General features: G+C 38.7%; 1 protein-coding gene across 1 annotated transcript in view; it reads left to right on the top strand.

Annotated features, from left to right (window-relative positions):
- The window catches only part of LOC136867064 (uracil-DNA glycosylase), an 85,743-nt gene extending 73,994 nt beyond the window's left edge, over positions 1-11,749 (top strand). Inside the window, exon 6 of the mRNA XM_067144168.2 lies at positions 9,184-11,749. Within this exon, the coding sequence (XP_067000269.2) occupies positions 9,184-9,336 (153 nt within the window). The 3' untranslated portion in view covers positions 9,337-11,749. The remainder of the gene's footprint in view (positions 1-9,183) is intronic.
- Positions 11,750-18,893: the final 7,144 nt, after the last annotated feature.

The raw sequence follows: 18,893 nt of genomic DNA, 5'->3' as shown, positions 1-18,893 counted from the left end.
CTGTCCCCTTCAAAATAGTCCCCTGCACTATCAACAGCGTGTTGCCAACGTTTCTTCCACTTTTGGAATGCTTCCTGGAATGCACTTTCTTTGATGGCGCAAAGTTGCCTCGTCGCATTCTCCTTGATCTCTTCAATGTCTTGGAAACGATGTCCTTTCAAGGTGGTTTTCAATTTGGGGAATAAGAAAAAGTCTACTGGAGCCAAGTCGGGAGAATAGGGTGGATGGGGCACAACAGGAATTTGGTGTTTTGCCAGATAACTGCGGGCAGAGAGAGAGAGGCATGTGCTGGCGCATTGTCATGGTGCAACATCCAGGATTTGTTTTCCCACAGTTCAGGCCTCTTCCTGCGCACAGCATCTCTCAAATGCGTTAAAACATTCTGGTACAGTTCTTTGTTCACTGTCTGGCCTCGGGGTACAAACTCGTGATGGACAATGCCTTTCCAATCAAAAAACACAATCAGCATCACCTTGATGTTTGAACGACTCATTCATGCTTTTTCGGTCGAGGAGAACCTTTCCCCACCCACTGTGATGATGGCCTTTTGGTTTCGACATCGTAACCGTACACCCACGTCTCATCTCCAGTGATGATGTTCTTCAGGAAGTTGTCATCAGCATCTGCGTTAGCAAGCATTTCCTGACTGATGCTGACTCGGTTCTCTTTTTGATCGTCAGTCAGCAAACGAGGGACAAATTTAGCACTGACGCGCCGCATCTGAAGTTTTTCGGTTAACATTGAATGACATGATCCTACGCTGATGCACACCTGATCAGCAACCTCTCGGACTGTCAAACGACAATTTCCACGAATCACTTCACGAACTCTCTCGACATGGCGGTCGTCTGTTGATGTGGAAGGTCGCCCAGGCCTAGGGTCTTCAGTGACAGACGTTCTACCGTCTTTGAAACGTTTAAACCACTCGTAGCATTGTGTATAACTCATGCATTCCTCCCCGTATGCTAGCTTCAACATTTCAAATGTTTCCACAAACGTTTTCCCAACTTTGAAGCAGAACTTCACGGACACGCGTTGTTTCTCAAGCTGTTTCATTATAGAATTCGACGAACATGTGACACATGCAATCACTTCAGAGGCTCAAACTCAACTGATAATGCAGGCAATGGAATGCGGAAAGCAGCGGTCTGTTGTCAGAAGTTGCACCTAGGCGCCGCCACAGTCACAACTCGCTCAATTTTGCGGTTTGCGCGCAATTTACAAAGTTCGGTCTTTTTTTAAACACACTTCGTATTATTGTCCCCTATTCGTGAAATATATACACAACATGTGCTCCACCGATAATAAATCTCATTGTGCTCCCAAAGACACAACAACAAGTCATTCACCAATAATAAATTCTCCACTTAATAAATTACTCAATTAACATCCCGCAGGATAGCTGTATTCCAGACACATCAAGAACTGAGCACATTAAATCTCACATATGAGGAATCTAAGGTAATTTATAGCTCACGACCGTTTAATTCCATTTTAACCCGATCTTTACTTGATTTTATTATTATTCAATTGATTGTTATATCTATCAATCCTCATGAAATATCGTGAAATTAGATGACTCGATCCTAAAGAATACAAGTGATCTTAAAATGACACTAGGTTCGATCCTATCTCACAAATTTTACATGTACCTTCAATCGAGATTAATTCCAATATTACAGGTAAATAACTAAAGTTTATCGTGTGGTCAGTGATTTTAGATATAAAACTCCTATGTATGGGAACTCCCTCAAAGATAGACTACACATCTAATCTAATAGGTTCCAAATTTCAGTCACACACACATGTAACTCGACTACCATGACACCTCAAGAAATGGAAAATGAAATGCTTCTATCTACAACAAAAACTAATAGAGCTACAATTTAAAGAAGAGAGATCCTCTAGTTTTACAAAGATGAGAAAGAAAATAAACTTTTAGATGGTACTCAAGTTTTAGATGAGGTTCGATCCCAGGTTGCAGTCAAACATTTCCCCGGTCACTCTCCTTCCTTGACCAGAAGTGCCTCACATACTTAGAAGATCATGGGGACAAGGCAGTAGACGTCGCACGATGGAATTAAGATGCACATCGTAGAGGAGTAATCCATCTTGATGTACACAGCGATCACTGGGATGAATGAAGTCACGTTCCAGAAGTGTAGGCTGTAACTGAGACGACATATATTAAGATATGCTCACACGCGTAGTATTACTGAATGTTCTCCAGGAGAAATACACTTAACTTAGATCTCCTATGTTGGAATTCACTCCGAAAGAGTTGTTAATAACTTTCACCAAATTCGGCAGAACGGATGTCTGCTTGCACGGCAAAGTTCTCCTCCGCGTGGTTACGATGAACAGCAGACCAGAATAACGTAGATCAGATTAGCAGAGTAGACCAGAGTAGAGTACAGCAGAGTAGAGTAGAGTATAGAGTGATTTACTTTGAACATGGCATTTTATAGTCTTGGCTCGGGAGGTGTGTACTTTCTGAAGACGATCATTGGTTCACGGGGTCTCTTATAATTGGCTATGACTGTTGTGGAAGCTTGCCCACAGCCCAGGTCGTCCGCGCGTGGCAGGCTAGAAACACAGGCTTGTCACGTGATCTACTTTGCACTCAGTCGAAGACGAATCAATACATCGCCCTTCTGAATGCCAAAAAAAAAAAAAAAAAAACCAGTTTGGAGCTCGCTGACTGCTTTCCAAATGATAAATACAGCTCCCGTCGGACAATAAAACTTTTAATGTTAACTTGCCGTAAATATTCTAAATATCGCCAAATTTGAAGGGGACAATACTATCTTAATTTTATTTGTTTCAAAGACATACACGATTTACCATCTATTAATCAAATGCAAGGAATGTACCACGTACAGAAAGTAGCGATTAAATTCATATCTTTATGAAACTTAATCTTTTCCTTTGGCCACCGAGATTGTTATTTCTGGCTAGCCTTCAGTAGCCTTGGTCAGCCTCGATGTTCTTTCTACCACCAGTCACTGGGATGTTCTTGGGAATGCAGCTCTCCCATGCCCGTCATATCGGCTGGATTTTCCCCGAACATTCGGCCCACATTTTTCTTACAGGTCCATGACGTAGTTGTCTTGAGCAATTTGAAGATACAAATTCATAGAAGATATTAGTTGAAACATCTGGACATAAGTAAAGCCTTCTAACGTAACAATGATATCGAGAATCGGTTTAAATAGACGTTTATCTCTCTAATTTTATGCAGACCTTCAATATGTCCACTTTTGCTTTATTCGTTTATGTTGAATGTAATTGCTACTTAAGTTAGTTTATATAAATGGCATTTTATAGTTGTTTTATAGTTGTTTCTTTCTTTCACAAGCTAAGGCCTATTCTGTGCCTTCTTCTTAACACTTGGCTGATTAAATCTTGCAGTATTTCACATATTTAGCATGAATTTATTAATATTACTATTGTAATTATACGTTGTTCTTGCATATAATTGCAATATATCCTTTTCTTCTTCCGCTGCTATATGAGTTCCCATGTATTAAGGAGTTGCTTCTTTCTTGACTGAAGTTCATCCGCTTTTCATCGATGTGTATTCATTTGTAATTTTTTAAATATTAGTGTTGACGTTAACACTTCGAACAGTAATTTGTCTTATGCACTGTCTCTGCGATCGTGACTATAACTCTTTCACGCTACTCCGTATTTCCTTGATATTCTATCATTTTATGCACAATGTTTAATTTCACTAGCGGTAATCGCATGCAGTTTGACTCAGCTAAATTGCTCTTAGAACAATGGAAACGGCACACTAGTGATTACAAATTTTCTTTTTGGCTGACAGTATATGCAAGTAATTTAACCACAGGAAAAGGAAAGAGCCTAAAAGTTAAGTTTCCATCGTTCAGTATTAGGTGATTTGACACTTGCTAGTGACCGCATCCGGAGGGCTAAACGTCAGCTAAAAGGCACGCTCCTTCTTCTGATGGAATCGCTCATGGGTACGAGGAAAAACATCTTAAATCCCGCACGTGATCACTTTGGCTTAAGTTGTGTCTGGAGCCAGGACGGTCATATTGTTGTGCTACGTGACAATGGACGAAAAGTGTTTGTTACTACAATGGTACAACTTGCTAGTTTAATGTAAAATACGAGTGAGCATTGATAACGGGCTTATTACTGTGATGCCATTAATGCGTAATGTTATAGTTTGTAGTTTTAAGTAAATGTGCGTGTGAGTGTGTGAGTGAATGTGATTGTCCCCCTGGAAGTACTTGTGGAGAAGACAAGGTGAGTAAGCAGAAGTATTTTCTAGACAATGGCTAGTCACAATACAAGTGTTAATTCTACCGATTGTAGTGTCCTTGATGTCAGTGACCCGCTCCCACCCCCTCCCCAGTCTCCCCTCTCACCCTACCCTTCAACAACGTCAGCGCGAAACATTCTCAGGGAAAGTCTTGCAAGCTATCAGCGAGCCCTACAGTGTTGTCATATTAAAGCGCAATCGTTAATGGCTCACATTGACGAAATACAATCCAATTCATGATAGTAATACCTTGCACTGCATATGTGTAACCGAGACTTGGTTACAACCCTCACTAAACTCAGGCCTTGTTGAACTAAATAACATGAGTATTCATTGTCTAGACCAAAGAAAACGTATAGGGGGAGGGTGTGCTATTTACTGTCGTAATGATCTCAAAAGTAAAATAGTGGCTACTTCAGACCAGACAATTTCCAATCGTCTTGAGTTTGTTTGTGGAAGTTTCGGCTAACAATCAAAAAGTACTGATGGGAGTAGTTTATAAACCCCCAGACGTAAGACATATATCGGACCTTGAACTTTGCTTAGCCAAGTTAATTCAACTGTACGAAAATATAATTATACTGGGAGATTTTAATACAAACCTGCTGACTGCGACAAACGACTCATTACATTTACAAAATATGTTCTTTAGCTTAGACCTAAACATCCTACCTCTAAATGCTACTAATCATCTACTACAGTAAACCGGACGACTCATACTTCGATTGACTTGATCATAACTAACAATCCTCAGAAAGTTTTAAATCACGGACAGCTCGCAGTGCCAGGTATTTCTTCCCATGATCTAATATATGTCTGCTATTCATTAAAGATGCCAAAATATGAACCTAAATATATAACACATAGGGATATAAAAAATCTGGACAAGGAAAGAATACGACATGAAGCATATTATCTGCCGTGGAACAATATTTTACACGTGGATGATATTGACGTAAAAATAAATAAATTATCTGATCTGGTGTTAGAACTGTATGACAGATTTTTTCCCAAGAAAGAGATCCGGGTAATTCGACCACCTTCTCCGTGGATGACTAGTGAGATTAAACCAGAAATGGCAAAGCGTGACTCATGATACAGAAGGTTGAAACGAACGGGTAATGCTAATGACTTTGAAAATTACCGCGTTCTCCGCAACAGGGTTAAACAGTTAATCAGAAACAGTAAATATAGGTAATGATTAATAAGGACAGGCGGGGGCATTCGTATTGCGACGTTAGAGGTGAAATTCTTGGATCGTCGCAAGACGGACCGAAGCGAAAGCATTTGCCAAGTATGTTTTCATTAATCAAGAACGAAAGTTAGAGGTTCGAAGGCGATCAGATACCACCCTAGTTCTAACCATAAACGATGCCAGCTAGCGATCCGCCGAAGTTCCTCCGATGACTCGGCGGGCAGCTCCCGGGAAACGAAAGCTTTTGGGTTCCGGGGGAAGTATGGTTGCAAAGCTGAAACTTAAAGGAATTGACGGAAGGGCACCACCAGGAGTGGAGCCTGCGGCTTAATTTGACTCAACACGGGAAACCTCACCAGGCCCGGACACCGGAAGGATTGACAGATTGAGAGCTCTTTCTTGATTCGGTGGGTGGTGGTGCATGGCCGTTCTTAGTTGGTGGAGCGATTTGTCTGGTTAATTCCGATAACGAACGAGACTCTAGCATGCTAAATAGTCGCATCCGGTATCCGTTCGTGCTACCGGCGACAACACATCTTCTTAGAGGGACAGGCGGCTTCTAGCCGCACGAGATTGAGCAATAACAGGTCTGTGATGCCCTTAGATGTTCTGGGCCGCACACGCGCTACACTGAAGGAATCAGCGTGTCCTCCTAGTCCGAAAGGACCGAGCAACCCGTTGAACCTCCTTCGTGCTAGAGATTGGGGCTTGCAATTGTTCCCCATGAACGAGGAATTCCCAGTAAGCGCGAGTCATAAGCTCGCGTTGATTATGTCCCTGCCCTTTGTACACACCGTCCGTCGCTACTACCGATTGAATGATTTAGTGAGGTCTTCGGACCGGTGCGCGGGATCTGCTTCGCGCAGTTTCCAATGTGTCTGGAAAGATGACCAAACTTGATTATTTAGAGGAAGTAAAAGTCGTAACAAGGTTTCCGTAGGTGAACCTGTGGAAGGATCATTACCGAAATTGTTTTATCAAAAACATTTCGAGAAGGAGGAGTCGGACAGCCCCGCACGGTCCTCTCCTCCGGCGAGGCTCCCTCGAGGAGGGAGAGTCCTGCCGAGCCCGCTGTTGCGAGCTCAGGCGAGTCCTGTTCGTACGCTCCACTCACCGTGGAGAGAACGATCGAAAAATGAAAAAAACAACCCTGAATGGTGGATCAGATTAAACCAGAAATGGCAAAGCATGACTCATGGTACAGAAGGTTGAAACGAACGGGTAATGCTAATGACTTTGAAAATTACCGCGTTCTCTGCAACAGGGTTAAACAGTTAATCAGAAACAGTAAATATAAACGCATATGTCAAGTATCGAAATGCAAGAACTCGACAGAAATATGGAAACAATTACGAACGATGGGTATAGGTCGAAAGTTATTAAACCAGGCGCCGAATGTATCCCTTGATGACTTAAATTTACACTTCACATCGGCCGAATCCACTGTAACAGCAAATAATAATAATAATAATAATAATAATAATAATAATGTTCGATTCAAGATACATTTGTGTTTAAAGAGGTTGGTATAAATGATGTAAAGCGAGTTATGTATTCTCTCAAATCAAATGCTGCTGGACACGATGGCATACCTCTGCCTTTCTAAAAATATATCATTGGCGCCATTCTGCCGATCGTAACACACATTATTAACTACTGTTTAACCCAAGGGATTTTCCCTATTGCGTGGAAGGATGCCCTCGTCATCCCAATCCCGAAAAAGGATGGACCCAGTATTCCTTCAGATTACCGACCAGTTTCTATCCTACCACCCCTGTCCAAAGTGCTGGAACGCCTGGTACATGAGCAAATCCTTATGTACTTACATAAATATGCTTTACTTGACTCTTACCAATCAGGCTTTAAGAAAGAAACATAGTACCATGACAGCTCTGCTGAAAGTGACAGATGACATTAGATATGCAATGGACAACAAACAAGTGACAATATTTACTCTTTTAGATTTCAGTAGTGCATTTGATACTGTCGATCCTAGGTTGCTTCTTCCCAAATTACAGTCCTTAAACTTTAGCCAGAAAGTGGTGCAATTTTTCTATTCTTACCTCACGAACCGTGGGCAGTGTGTGGTTGCAAATAGTAATAAATCAACATGGCAAACAAAAAATATTGGTAGCCCACAAGGGTCAGTCCTTGGCCATCTCCTGTTCACTTTATATATAAATGATATCACCAGATCAATTAAGCACTGCAAGTACCATCTTTATGCTGATGATCTGCAAATTTATTACCACACTAGAACTAATAATATACAACAAGCAATATGTAATGTAAATGCTGATCTTGAGCAAATTAATGGCTATGCAATTAAAAACAACCTTAAATTAAACCCCCATAAAACGAAAGCCATTATCATCGGTACATCAAAGAACCTTCACATTCTAAAACAAAATTGCATTCCTCCCATAACTTTAACTAATACTGTTATACCTTATTGTGAATCAGTTTCTAACCTTGGAGTTATTATAACGGAAACTCTAAACTGGTCAACACAAGTTAAGAATATCTGTAAAAAGGTTTATTGCAGCTTGCACCCCTTACAACGGTTCAGAAATGTATTCCCTCAATCACTAAAAATTCAGCTTGTTCAGTCATTATTATTTCCCATTTTTGACTACTGTGATGTAATTTTTACAGATATAACAAATGAATTAAGCTTGAAACTACAACGCACTCAAAACGCTTGTCTTAGATATGCTATGGATTTACGGTATGATGCTCGAGTTTCTCCCTACTATAAACAGTTATCTTGGCTACGACTAGACGACAGGCATAAACTACATTCAAATACTCTCATTTACCAGGTACTTTCGGAAGGCATCCCTGCTTATCTCTTCAGCAATTTTCGTCACCTTGGTTCTTTACATCTCCATGATACTCGCTCAGTGTCCCTCCTAGAAATACCTGTCCACCGAACAACCACATACCACCGCTTCTGGATGGTGGAACGCTCTTCCCAAGGACATCAAGGATGCTGCATCAAAAAGCCTATTTAAAACCTCTTACCAGCAGTTCCTCGTTAAGTGCTTCCAGCAAGGTACAACGAGTGATTGTGTGTGAAAATGATATGAGATTATTGTACAATAAAATATTCAGTTAATATGATAATTTAAATTAAATTAAAAGCATTTGTACTGTATTTACGAAGTAGAAGTAGCCTAAACATAGCTAGTAGTAACTACAGTATTTGGACTAGTATTGCAAGGATACAATTAGATTTCATTTAATATTTTTATTAAGCTTACTGGTATTTTTATATTAGTATTTCCTTCATTGTGTATTGAAATGAGTATTTTTTCAAATCTGTGTTATCTAGGCAGTTCCTTTTTCCTTTCTTTCTTCTTTGCTTGTGTATATTCATATTCTTGTCTTAAAAATTAGTGTTATTTGTAGTTCTTAGTATTTTAAGTTAATCAGTGTCATCGTTAACAAATAATAATATGTGTGTGGTTAAGTGTAAGAAAGGGCCAAGAGCCCTAACTTCGCCACAGAAAATAAAGTCTATCTATCTATCTATCTATCTATCTATCTATCTATCTATCTATCTATCTATCTATCTATCTATCTTGTTCCTCTCTATTATTAAACAGAAATAGACATATACATATTCTAATAAGTTTTGCACTTCGTTTACCTGTGAGGTAATCCAGCTTTTTTTTTTTTTTCTTTTTTCTTTTAGAAAAAGCATCATCTTCTCAAATCTGCTCATCCTTCACCTCTCTCGGCTCATCGTGGATTTTTTGGTTGTAAACATTTTTCACAGTGCAACAAACATCTAGAGAGTGATGGGAAAACTCCTATCAACTGGGCACATTTGCCACCATCTGATTAAAACTTGTGTTTTGTACTGATTTCATTGTGCTCAACTTTAAAAAAATAGGATTTTATTGCCTGTTTTCCAATTGCATCAGATTTAAGGAGGAATTTGTATCTCATATTAATATATTTCTGTCACGTTTTCTGTTTAGTATTTCCATATATGTTCTTTGTTTTCATTGTTACGATATTGATTGCTGAGAGTTTATTGACAAGACTGATTTATCGGTGCGGTAATTTACATGCAAGTGCCTTAAATAGTTGTATATTGAAATTGTAGTATTTCAAGGGGAATTTTAAAGGCTCCAATAATGTGGTGTGTATACACTGTACGGTTGTCAAGCTGGAGTAAGAAAAGGAAGAGGAATAGAGAGGAAAAGTGCCTTACTGAGGCAAGGATTCAGTATAAAAATCCATGATTCCAGTCATGTTAATTTTTTTTTTGGTGTCTTACTCAGCTTATATTTTTCTAAGAAGGGTACAGCCAATGGCTGCATGGCATTTGTCTCACCAGTATTGGTACTTGTCCACATTTTCTCCTCCCTGGTACATATCTGGATGGCAAAAAAAAAAAAAAAAAAAAAAAAAAAAAAAAAAATCTCCAGTTAGTCCTGTAATTTCCCTGCTAATGTAGCATATTTTAACCTTTAAAAAAGTGGGGGGGAGTGGAGAGATGCAAAATGATGCAAATTTACTGTGATTTTGAATCTGAATGTGAACCAGTTTCAGATCTTTTGGCAAATTGCGGACATAGAGATGTCCTCCTCCGCAGAAAAGTTATTTTCCTTTAATAAATACACACAGCTGTCCTTGGCTTGCTGTAAACTGTGAGATTCATATATTGCTCTTCTTTGCAAGCTCCAACACCTTTAAGTGTAGCAGTTTGTGCGAAACTGAATGGACATGATTTCTTAACCTGTTTACATATTTTAACAATTCTTTTTCAATTTCTCTATACTGGCCTAATTTTGGTCCCTGAAATGGCTAACTGCAACTGTTCTTTTTGTTTAAACCAGTAATATACAGTACATGTGATGGCTCTACATTTAACATGTGGACTGCCATTATTTTCTATCAACGTGATCACTATTGATTTAAAGTTTGTTGTAACTACCATTTTTATTACCCATCACTAATCGGTATTCACTTATGTACATAAAAATAATTGATATGGTGACAGTATATGTTATGAATCAAGTGCACGTCCCACATGATTACTATGAGTGCACTGGTGACGCGTGCATAATCCGGCACTATGTGTAGCTTGCCGAGCGGTCATATTATAGCATTGTTGCTACTTGTGCTTCTCAGTTGACCAGTTGTTGAAACAATAGATACCGAGCTCGATAGCTGCAGTCGCTTAAGTACGGCCAGTATCCATTATTAGGGAGATAGTGGGTTCGAATCCCACTGTCGGCAGCCCTGAAGATGGTTTTCCGTGGTTTCCCTTTTTCATACCAGGCAAATGCTGGGGCTGTACCTTAATTAAGGCCATGGACACTTCCTTCCCACTCCTAGCCCTTTCCTATCCCATCGTCGCCATAAGACCTATCTGTGTCGGTGCGATGTAAAGCAGCTTGCAAAAAAAGAAACAATAGAAGTTTTCTTGACTGCACATTTTGCAAGAAGATAAATAGAAAACCTGCTGATGACAACATTTTTACATAATCATAATTGGAGAATTATGCAAGTTTTAATTTTTCCCCAAATTTCCATTTCAAAATGAAGGATGTGAAAATTATGGAAGGAGAGAAATTATCTGGGTAAATATAGTATCAGCTACGAGACCAGAGTGTGTGTATGTTGTTCTTTTCCTCAGTAAGGTCCAACTGGTCTTATTCCAGCTTGATATTGTTTGTTACGGTAGTCTTTTAATAATTGTTGTTCCTTATGAATGTAAACCTTGTTCTCCCACATGATTTTTATACTTTTTTAATATACTGCATGTTGTTAGAGGACTCTGTGGTAAAATGGACTTCTGTATAGAATTGTTAATACAGTAGAAAGGTGCTAGAACAGTCCTGGATATCCTACAACTGCTCATGAATTCAACTTGAAAACTGTAATCAGAGAAAGGTACCTAACAGCTATCCTCTTCAAGCAATAGGGAGCAGATTTTTATGTCCTAAAATAACAAAATATTTTATAAAACATTTAAAATATTCAGCTCTAAATATCACATAATCACTCATGTTCAAGAGGTGAATATGTATAAAGTATTGTGTAAAATAAGTTGCTATAAAAAATGCTCCTTAAGGCAAAACGATGTTTGTGTATGGAAAAGTACAGTATGGTACATTAATATTTGGTGTACCAGAGTAGATATTATGGTGTTTACAAAAAAAAAGAAAAAGTAATGTTTTGATTAAATAAGGCAAAAACAAAGTACAGTAGAAGTCTGTTATAGTGAGAATTCATAACAGTGAAAAATTTACTCTCTATAGCAGACTGTTGTTATATCCGATATTTTGTAACCATTGGGAGAAATGAAGTGAATAGGAAAGTAGCTGGTATTGAGGTTCCTATTATCAGTGTCATAAAGAAACGCAGACTTCAGTGGTATGGGCATGTAATGAGAATGAACAGGGAAAGACCTGCCAGAAAATATTTCGACCTTAATCTCGTAGAAAGAAGACCACAGGGAAGACCATGAAAACGTTGGATAGAGACTGTAAGATCAGATGTGGAGGAGAGAGGATACAAATGGGAGGATGTACTGGATCAGAAGATGTATGAAGACAGAAGGAGATGGCGAGCTCTTGTACACCACACCCGGGAAACTGGAGTTGGGAAATTATGATGATGATGATGATGATGATCATGATCATGCCATCAATCAATACTGATCTGCATTTAGGGCAGTCGCCCAGGTGGCAGATTCCCTATCTGTTGCTTTCCTAGCCTTTTCCGAAATGATTTCAAAGAAATTGGAAATTTATTGAACATCTCCCTTGGTAAGTTATTCCAGTCCCTAACTCCCCTTCCTATAAATGGATATTTGCCCCAGTTTGTCCTCTTGAACCAACTTTATCTTCATATTGTGATCTTTCCTACTTTTATAAACGCCACTCAGACTTATTTGTCTACTAATGTCATTCCACGCCATCTCTCCGCTGACAGCTCGGAACATACCACTTAGTCGAGCAGCTCTTCTTCTTTCTCTCAATTCTTCCCAACCCAAACATTGCAACATTTTTGTAACGCTACTCTTTTGTCGGAAATCACTCAGAACAAATCGAGCTGCTTTTCTTTGGATTTCTTCCGGTTCTTGAATCAGGTAATCCTGGTGAGGGTCCCATACACTGGAACCATACTCTAGTTGGGGTCTTACCAGAGACTTATATGCACTCTCCTTTACATCCTTACTACAACCCCTAAACACCCTCATAACCATGTGCAGAGATCGGTACCCTTTATTTACAATCCCATTTATGTGATTACCCCAGTGAAGATCTTTCCTTGTATTAACACCTAGATACTTACAATGATCCCCAAAAGGAACTTTCACCCCATCAACGCAGTAATTAAAACTGAGAGGACTTTTCCTATTTGTGAAACTCACAACCTGACTTTTAGCCCCGTTTATCAACATACCATTGCCTGCTGTCCATCTCACAACATTTTCGAGGTCACGTTGCAGTTGCTCACAATCTTGTAACTTATTTATCACTCTATAGAGAATAACATCATCCGCAAAAAGCCTTACCTCCGATTCCACTCCTTTACTCATATCATTTATATATATAAGAAAACATAAAGGTCCGATAACACTGCCCTGAGGAACTCCCCTCTCAACTATTACAGGGTCAGACAGAGCTTCACCTACTCTAACTCTCCGAGATCTATTTTCTAGAAATATAGCAACCCATTCAGTCACTCTTTTGTCTAGTCCAATTGCACTCATTTTTGCCAGTAGTCTCCCATGATCCACCCTATCAAATGCTTTAGAGAGGTCAATCGCAATACAGTCCATTTGACCTCCAGAATCCAAGATATCTGCTATATCTTGCTGGAATCCTACAAGTTGAGCTTCAGTGGAATAATCTTTCCCAAAACCGAATTGCCTTCTATCGAACCAGTTATTAATTTCACAAACATGTCTAATATAATCAGAAAGAATGCCTTCCCAAAGCTTACATACAATGCATGTCAGACTTACTGGCCTGTAATTTTCAGCTTTATGTCTATCACCCTTTCCTTTATATACAGGGGCTACTATAGCAACTCTCCATTCATCTGGCATAGCTCCTTCGACCAAACAATAATCAAATAAGTACTTCAGATATGGTACTATATCCCAACCCATTGTCTTTAGTATATCCCCAGAAATCTTATCAATTCCAGCCGCTTTTCTAGTTTTCAACTTTTGTATCTTATTGTAAATGTCATTGTTATCATATGTAAATTTTATTACTTCTTTGGCCTTAGTCTCCTCTTCTATCTGGACATTATCCTTGTAACCAACAATCTTTACATACTGCTGACTGAATACTTCTGCCTTTTGAAGATCCTCGCAAACACACTCCCCTTGTTCATTAATTATTCCTGGAATGTCCTTCTTGGAACCTGTTTCTGCCTTAAAATACCTATACATACCCTTCCATTTTTCACTAAAATTCGTATGACTGCCAATTATGCTTGCCATTATGTTATCCTTAGCTGCCTTCTTTGCTAGATTCAATTTTCTAGTAAGTTCCTTCAATTTCTCCTTACTTCCACAGCCATTTCTAACTCTATTTCTTTCCAGTCTGCACCTCCTTCTTAGTCTCTTTATTTCTCTGTTATAATAGGGTGGGTCTTTACCATTCCTTACCACCCTTAAAAGTACAAACCTGTTTTCGCATTCCTCAACAATTTCTTTAAACCCATCCCAGAGTCTGTTTACATTTTTATTTACCGTTTTCCACCGATCATAGTTACTTTTTAGAAACTGCCTCATGCCTGCTTTATCAGCCATATGGTACTGCCTAATATTCCTACTTTTAAGACCTTCCTTTCTATCACGTTTATTTTTAACTACCACAAAAACAGCTTCATGATCACTAATACCATCTATTACTTCAGTTTCCCTATAGAGCTCATCTGGTTTTATCAGCACGACATCCAGGATATTTTTCCCTCTGGTTGGTTCCATCACTTTCTGAATCAGCTGTCCTTCCCATATTAACTTATTTGCCATTTGTTGATCATGCTTCCTGTCGTGCGCATTTCCTTCCCAATTTACATCTGGCAAATTCAGATCTCCCGCTACAATCACATTTCTTTCATTGTCGTTTCCCACATAGCTGACTATCCTATCAAATAATTCCGAATCCGCATCAGTGCTACCCTTTCCCGATCTGTACACTCCAAATATATCAAGTTGCCTATTATCTTTAGAAATGAGCCTTACACCTAGAATTTCATGTCTCTCATCTTTAACTTTTTCGTAGCTTACAAATTCTTCTTTCACCAGAATGAAAACTCCCCCTCCCACCATTCCTATCCTATCTCTACGATACACACTCCAGTGCCGTGAGAAAATTTCTGCATCCATTATATAATTTCTCAGCCATAATTCAACTCCTATTACAATATCTGGTAAATATATATATCTATTAAATTATTTCTATTCCTTTCTTTACAATACTTCTACAGTTCAACACTAACAATTTTATGTCATCCCTACTTGATTTCCAGTACCCTGCTCCCTTATCACCGCTCTCTAGGCCATCCCGTTTCCCTGAATGTACCTCCCTATTACCCTTCCAAACAAATTTTCTAACTTATACGTACCACTGCGGTTGAAATGAAGGCCATCTGAGCGCAGATCCCTAGAAAGGAATAGTTTTTACAATACTTCTACAGTTCAACACAATGATGATGATGATGATGATGATGATGTTGACGGGAGAAAAACTTGCACACATTACAATAGGTATGGAATGGCAATCCGTTTGTTCAAAACTTGCGTTTTTGCAGATATCCATAAACGGCTTACTTGTAAGTTATTTTTCTAATTCCAAGTCAATGTGAACGTACGTGTTCAGTTTCATACTGAAAAATGTTAGTAGTGTCATTCCAGTGGCTTCTGTGGCAACTGTTTCAGTTTTCTTATTCAAACAGTCACCTAACCTAACTTAACCTCATATTTCAAGCAACACTAGAGTAATAATAAACTTTTAGCTATAAATTACCCAAGAATAGCCTTTCCAAAATTTAACCAGACGCGAGAAGGTACAGGGAAACCTCATATTGCGTTCCTCATTAAGACGATCTCTCACTTAGCACGTCGTAAATTCAAAAGTCCCGATTCATGTCGCATTAAATCTATTTGAACATACCTCACACACTGCGTTTCAGATTTTCATTATTACCGCTCCATATGATCACATGTTTCCCAGATTGTTCTTTGTGATCCCTTGTGAAAGGAACGTTATTTCCAACAGATTAGGGCCCTTGCCACTGGAGCCAGGTAGGAGAAAGTTACACGAAGATGGAAAATGGCCTTGAATTCCGGAAATTTAGAGAGTAAAGTATAGCTTTGGGAAGCAAGCCATTATCCTCAAGAAAGTTCAGTTTTGCTTTCCAGTTTTCATTGATATTGCTGAATAACCCAGTAAGCCTGTTTGTGTTTGTATTTTGCATTCCATTCTGAAGTTAGGAATATATTCTGTGTTGAGAAACACAGTGAAGGGTAGCGAATATTTGTTGCGTGATAGACTGCATAAGGATTAGAAACATAATCGTGTGAAGTTGACTAGCGTGGTGCATATTTGTCTTGTGGTAGCCCTGTTATAGATACTGAAAAAGTCTTGAAATTGCTTACTAATGAAGATAAAATCCAGGAAGTGGACAGATATCCGCATCTTTCAACTGGCGCGTATGTTGAAACTCGCACCTTCGAGTTTCGACTCAAGTCCATCGAAGTGTTGTCACATTCAAGATTACGGTCAAAGTCTTTTCTCTCGCACATGCCTGAGTTTAACCTCCAAATTCATGGTTGAAGAGTGTGACCAGAAAACAATGTTTGACCCACTGGTTCGAAATATAAGGCTTCAGCTGACATTTGTCTTGGAAAGTGTGTGATCTGCAGTAATGTGCTGATACTTTTATGGGGCCCCACTCCAAAGTTTTTTATATGTGTTGTCAGGTGTTTTACACACCATTTAATACACTATTTTTATTTAATAAGCCCCAATGGAAAAGGTTTTCATATTTCTTGTTTTTTTTTCATGCCTATTAATAACCTCGTGACCTCTTTAGAAATGGTAGATAGCCTATATCTTTCACTGTACCTGTGCATACACGACGAAAAATGCATGCATGCCAGAAGAAATAGAAACAAATCAAGTGTTTACATATTTGTGTTGGATAGTTTTTATTTGTGTATTCAAAAGTAAGTTTTCTTGCTTAACACATTATCTTTCCTTGTTCCCTGCAGAAACACCTAATGATGTTTTGTTCAATAAACTAACCTCCAAAATCAGTCATCCACTATGCGCCGTATTTTGAAGTTATCATATTCTTGCTTAATTTCAGTACATAGTTTTAAAATTAAGCGATCGTTTACTTCAGCCTCTATTTCTAACGAGTTAACTACTGCTATTGGCCACGTTATTTACGCATTTATTACAGAAACGTTCGCTTTCATTTCGAATTGTGTTTGTAGAACACCATTTGACGAGTATTACTATTCGACTTTGAAATTGCCTTAGAGTTCAAATGTCAACGAGAGTGTTCGCTAGTGCACATAGCAAAAAATCTATACCGAACATGATCGATCACATTCATTATAATCGCTGGAGTGCATAAATATTGATAACAGAAAAAATTATGCACGCTTAATTACTCGTAATAACGGATGCATCAGTGATATGGTTCTTGCTGTAACCGAAGGATAATACACAGTTTAATACAGGAATTTTTCAGGGACAGAAAAATGCTGTCGTTATAAAGGAGTTCTTGTTATATTCTGCACTCACTATAAGGGACTTCTACTGTATCGTCTTTGAAAAATCTGCACCGGTTGTACTTACCAATCGCATGCAAGTAGTCCTAGAATTGCATTGAATAACCAAAGGTCATCTCCAAATTTGCGATCACAAATGCGTGCATACCAATTATGTCTAAAGAATGCCTTACACTATAAAAACGATTGCTCCGCATCATACCACGTTAGACGTGTATAGCTAAAGAGTGGAATGTCACCAACATTAGAACCATCCAATACTTTGCAAATTTGCACACTTTAAACTCCCCCCCCACCTTTTCCAGAAAAAATTTTGATATTTGACCTTTAGCAGTCCCTGTACCTGCGAGACTGAAAGCAAATAGTTTATTTTCAGCATCATGCACCTCCTTCCCTGTTTCACACAACAGGTTAGTGAATTTTTCAATTATGTCTATGGTTTTGCACAGGAAACTTAAATTGGCAGACATAAATGCTAAATCATTTTTCAGGAGCTGTCTTTCAGTAGCTCTTGACTCAATTGATTACGCATCATTTTTTATCAAGTGCCATTCACAACTGATGTGAAACTTTCGAAATTGTCTGTGTAGTATACCACAGCGCTAAGCCAGGTACCGAGTAAGTGCAAGACATGGGTTTTCCCCTTTAAACAGATAGATTCTTGGAGATGCTTTTACAAAAACGTTTTTACCATTAGACACTAATTTATCCTCTAGGATACTGAGCCAGTACAGTTTACATAATCTGTGTAGAGCACGAACTACGCAAGTTAAGTGTAATTTTCGGAAAGCTTACAGAAAGGCCTTCGGCTGCTTTCGTCAATGTAAGCTGCACTATCAGTAAGTAGAACCAATACATTGTCGTATTTTACACCTTTTGGCCAAAGTGCATGGCTTCATCAAACAACCTAGCTACAGTGACATGTTTTGTACAGGCATTTCCTTACACACTAGCAAATAAGGGTGTTCACAAGCAATTTTTTTTCTTTCTACAACACACCAACTACGAAATTTCCTACTTTTCTGCCACCTGAATCAGCTGTTTGGTCAGTATTCACCCACAGTTTTTTGCTGTCACATACTGCCTAAATTCTTTGTTAGAGATTCTTCATAACACTTTGGGAGATAGTTTTACTTTAATGTGGGTTTGGGTAGAGGCTTAAAACTAATGTATTTTGTTAGGAAATTTCTCAGTCCCAGATTATTTTGCCAAGAGTAATGTCGACATAAATCATATTGGGAGTATTTGGATGGTCCTACATTTGAAGAAACTGGTTCATCTGTTAGTAATTTTCGCAAGTGCACACACAAAGCAGCCGCACTGCACTTATTTCCAAACAAATGCTGGGTTACTTGAGAACATTGATTTGCACTTGCTGCTTTACCACATAGTTGGCAAAATATTATTTTTCAAATTGTAGTGAAAATATTTTTAAATTCCTCTATGTATTGGAGGGCGCGATCTTGTACCAGACTTCATTTACGGCATTATTTTGCACACACATTTATGATGAATCAGCGTTTCAATAAAAACAGAATAGCAGCGAACACTGAAGGAAATATCTCTTCTATCTTAGAAACTCAGACAAGATCACACAACTACGGGAATGATATACAAACCTG

This window comes from Anabrus simplex, chromosome 3 (assembly GCF_040414725.1).
Source record: "Anabrus simplex isolate iqAnaSimp1 chromosome 3, ASM4041472v1, whole genome shotgun sequence".
NCBI classification, from domain to species: domain Eukaryota; kingdom Metazoa; phylum Arthropoda; class Insecta; order Orthoptera; family Tettigoniidae; genus Anabrus; species Anabrus simplex.
Note: the sequence above shows the minus strand (reverse complement) of the source record. Positions and strands in the feature narration are given on the sequence as shown.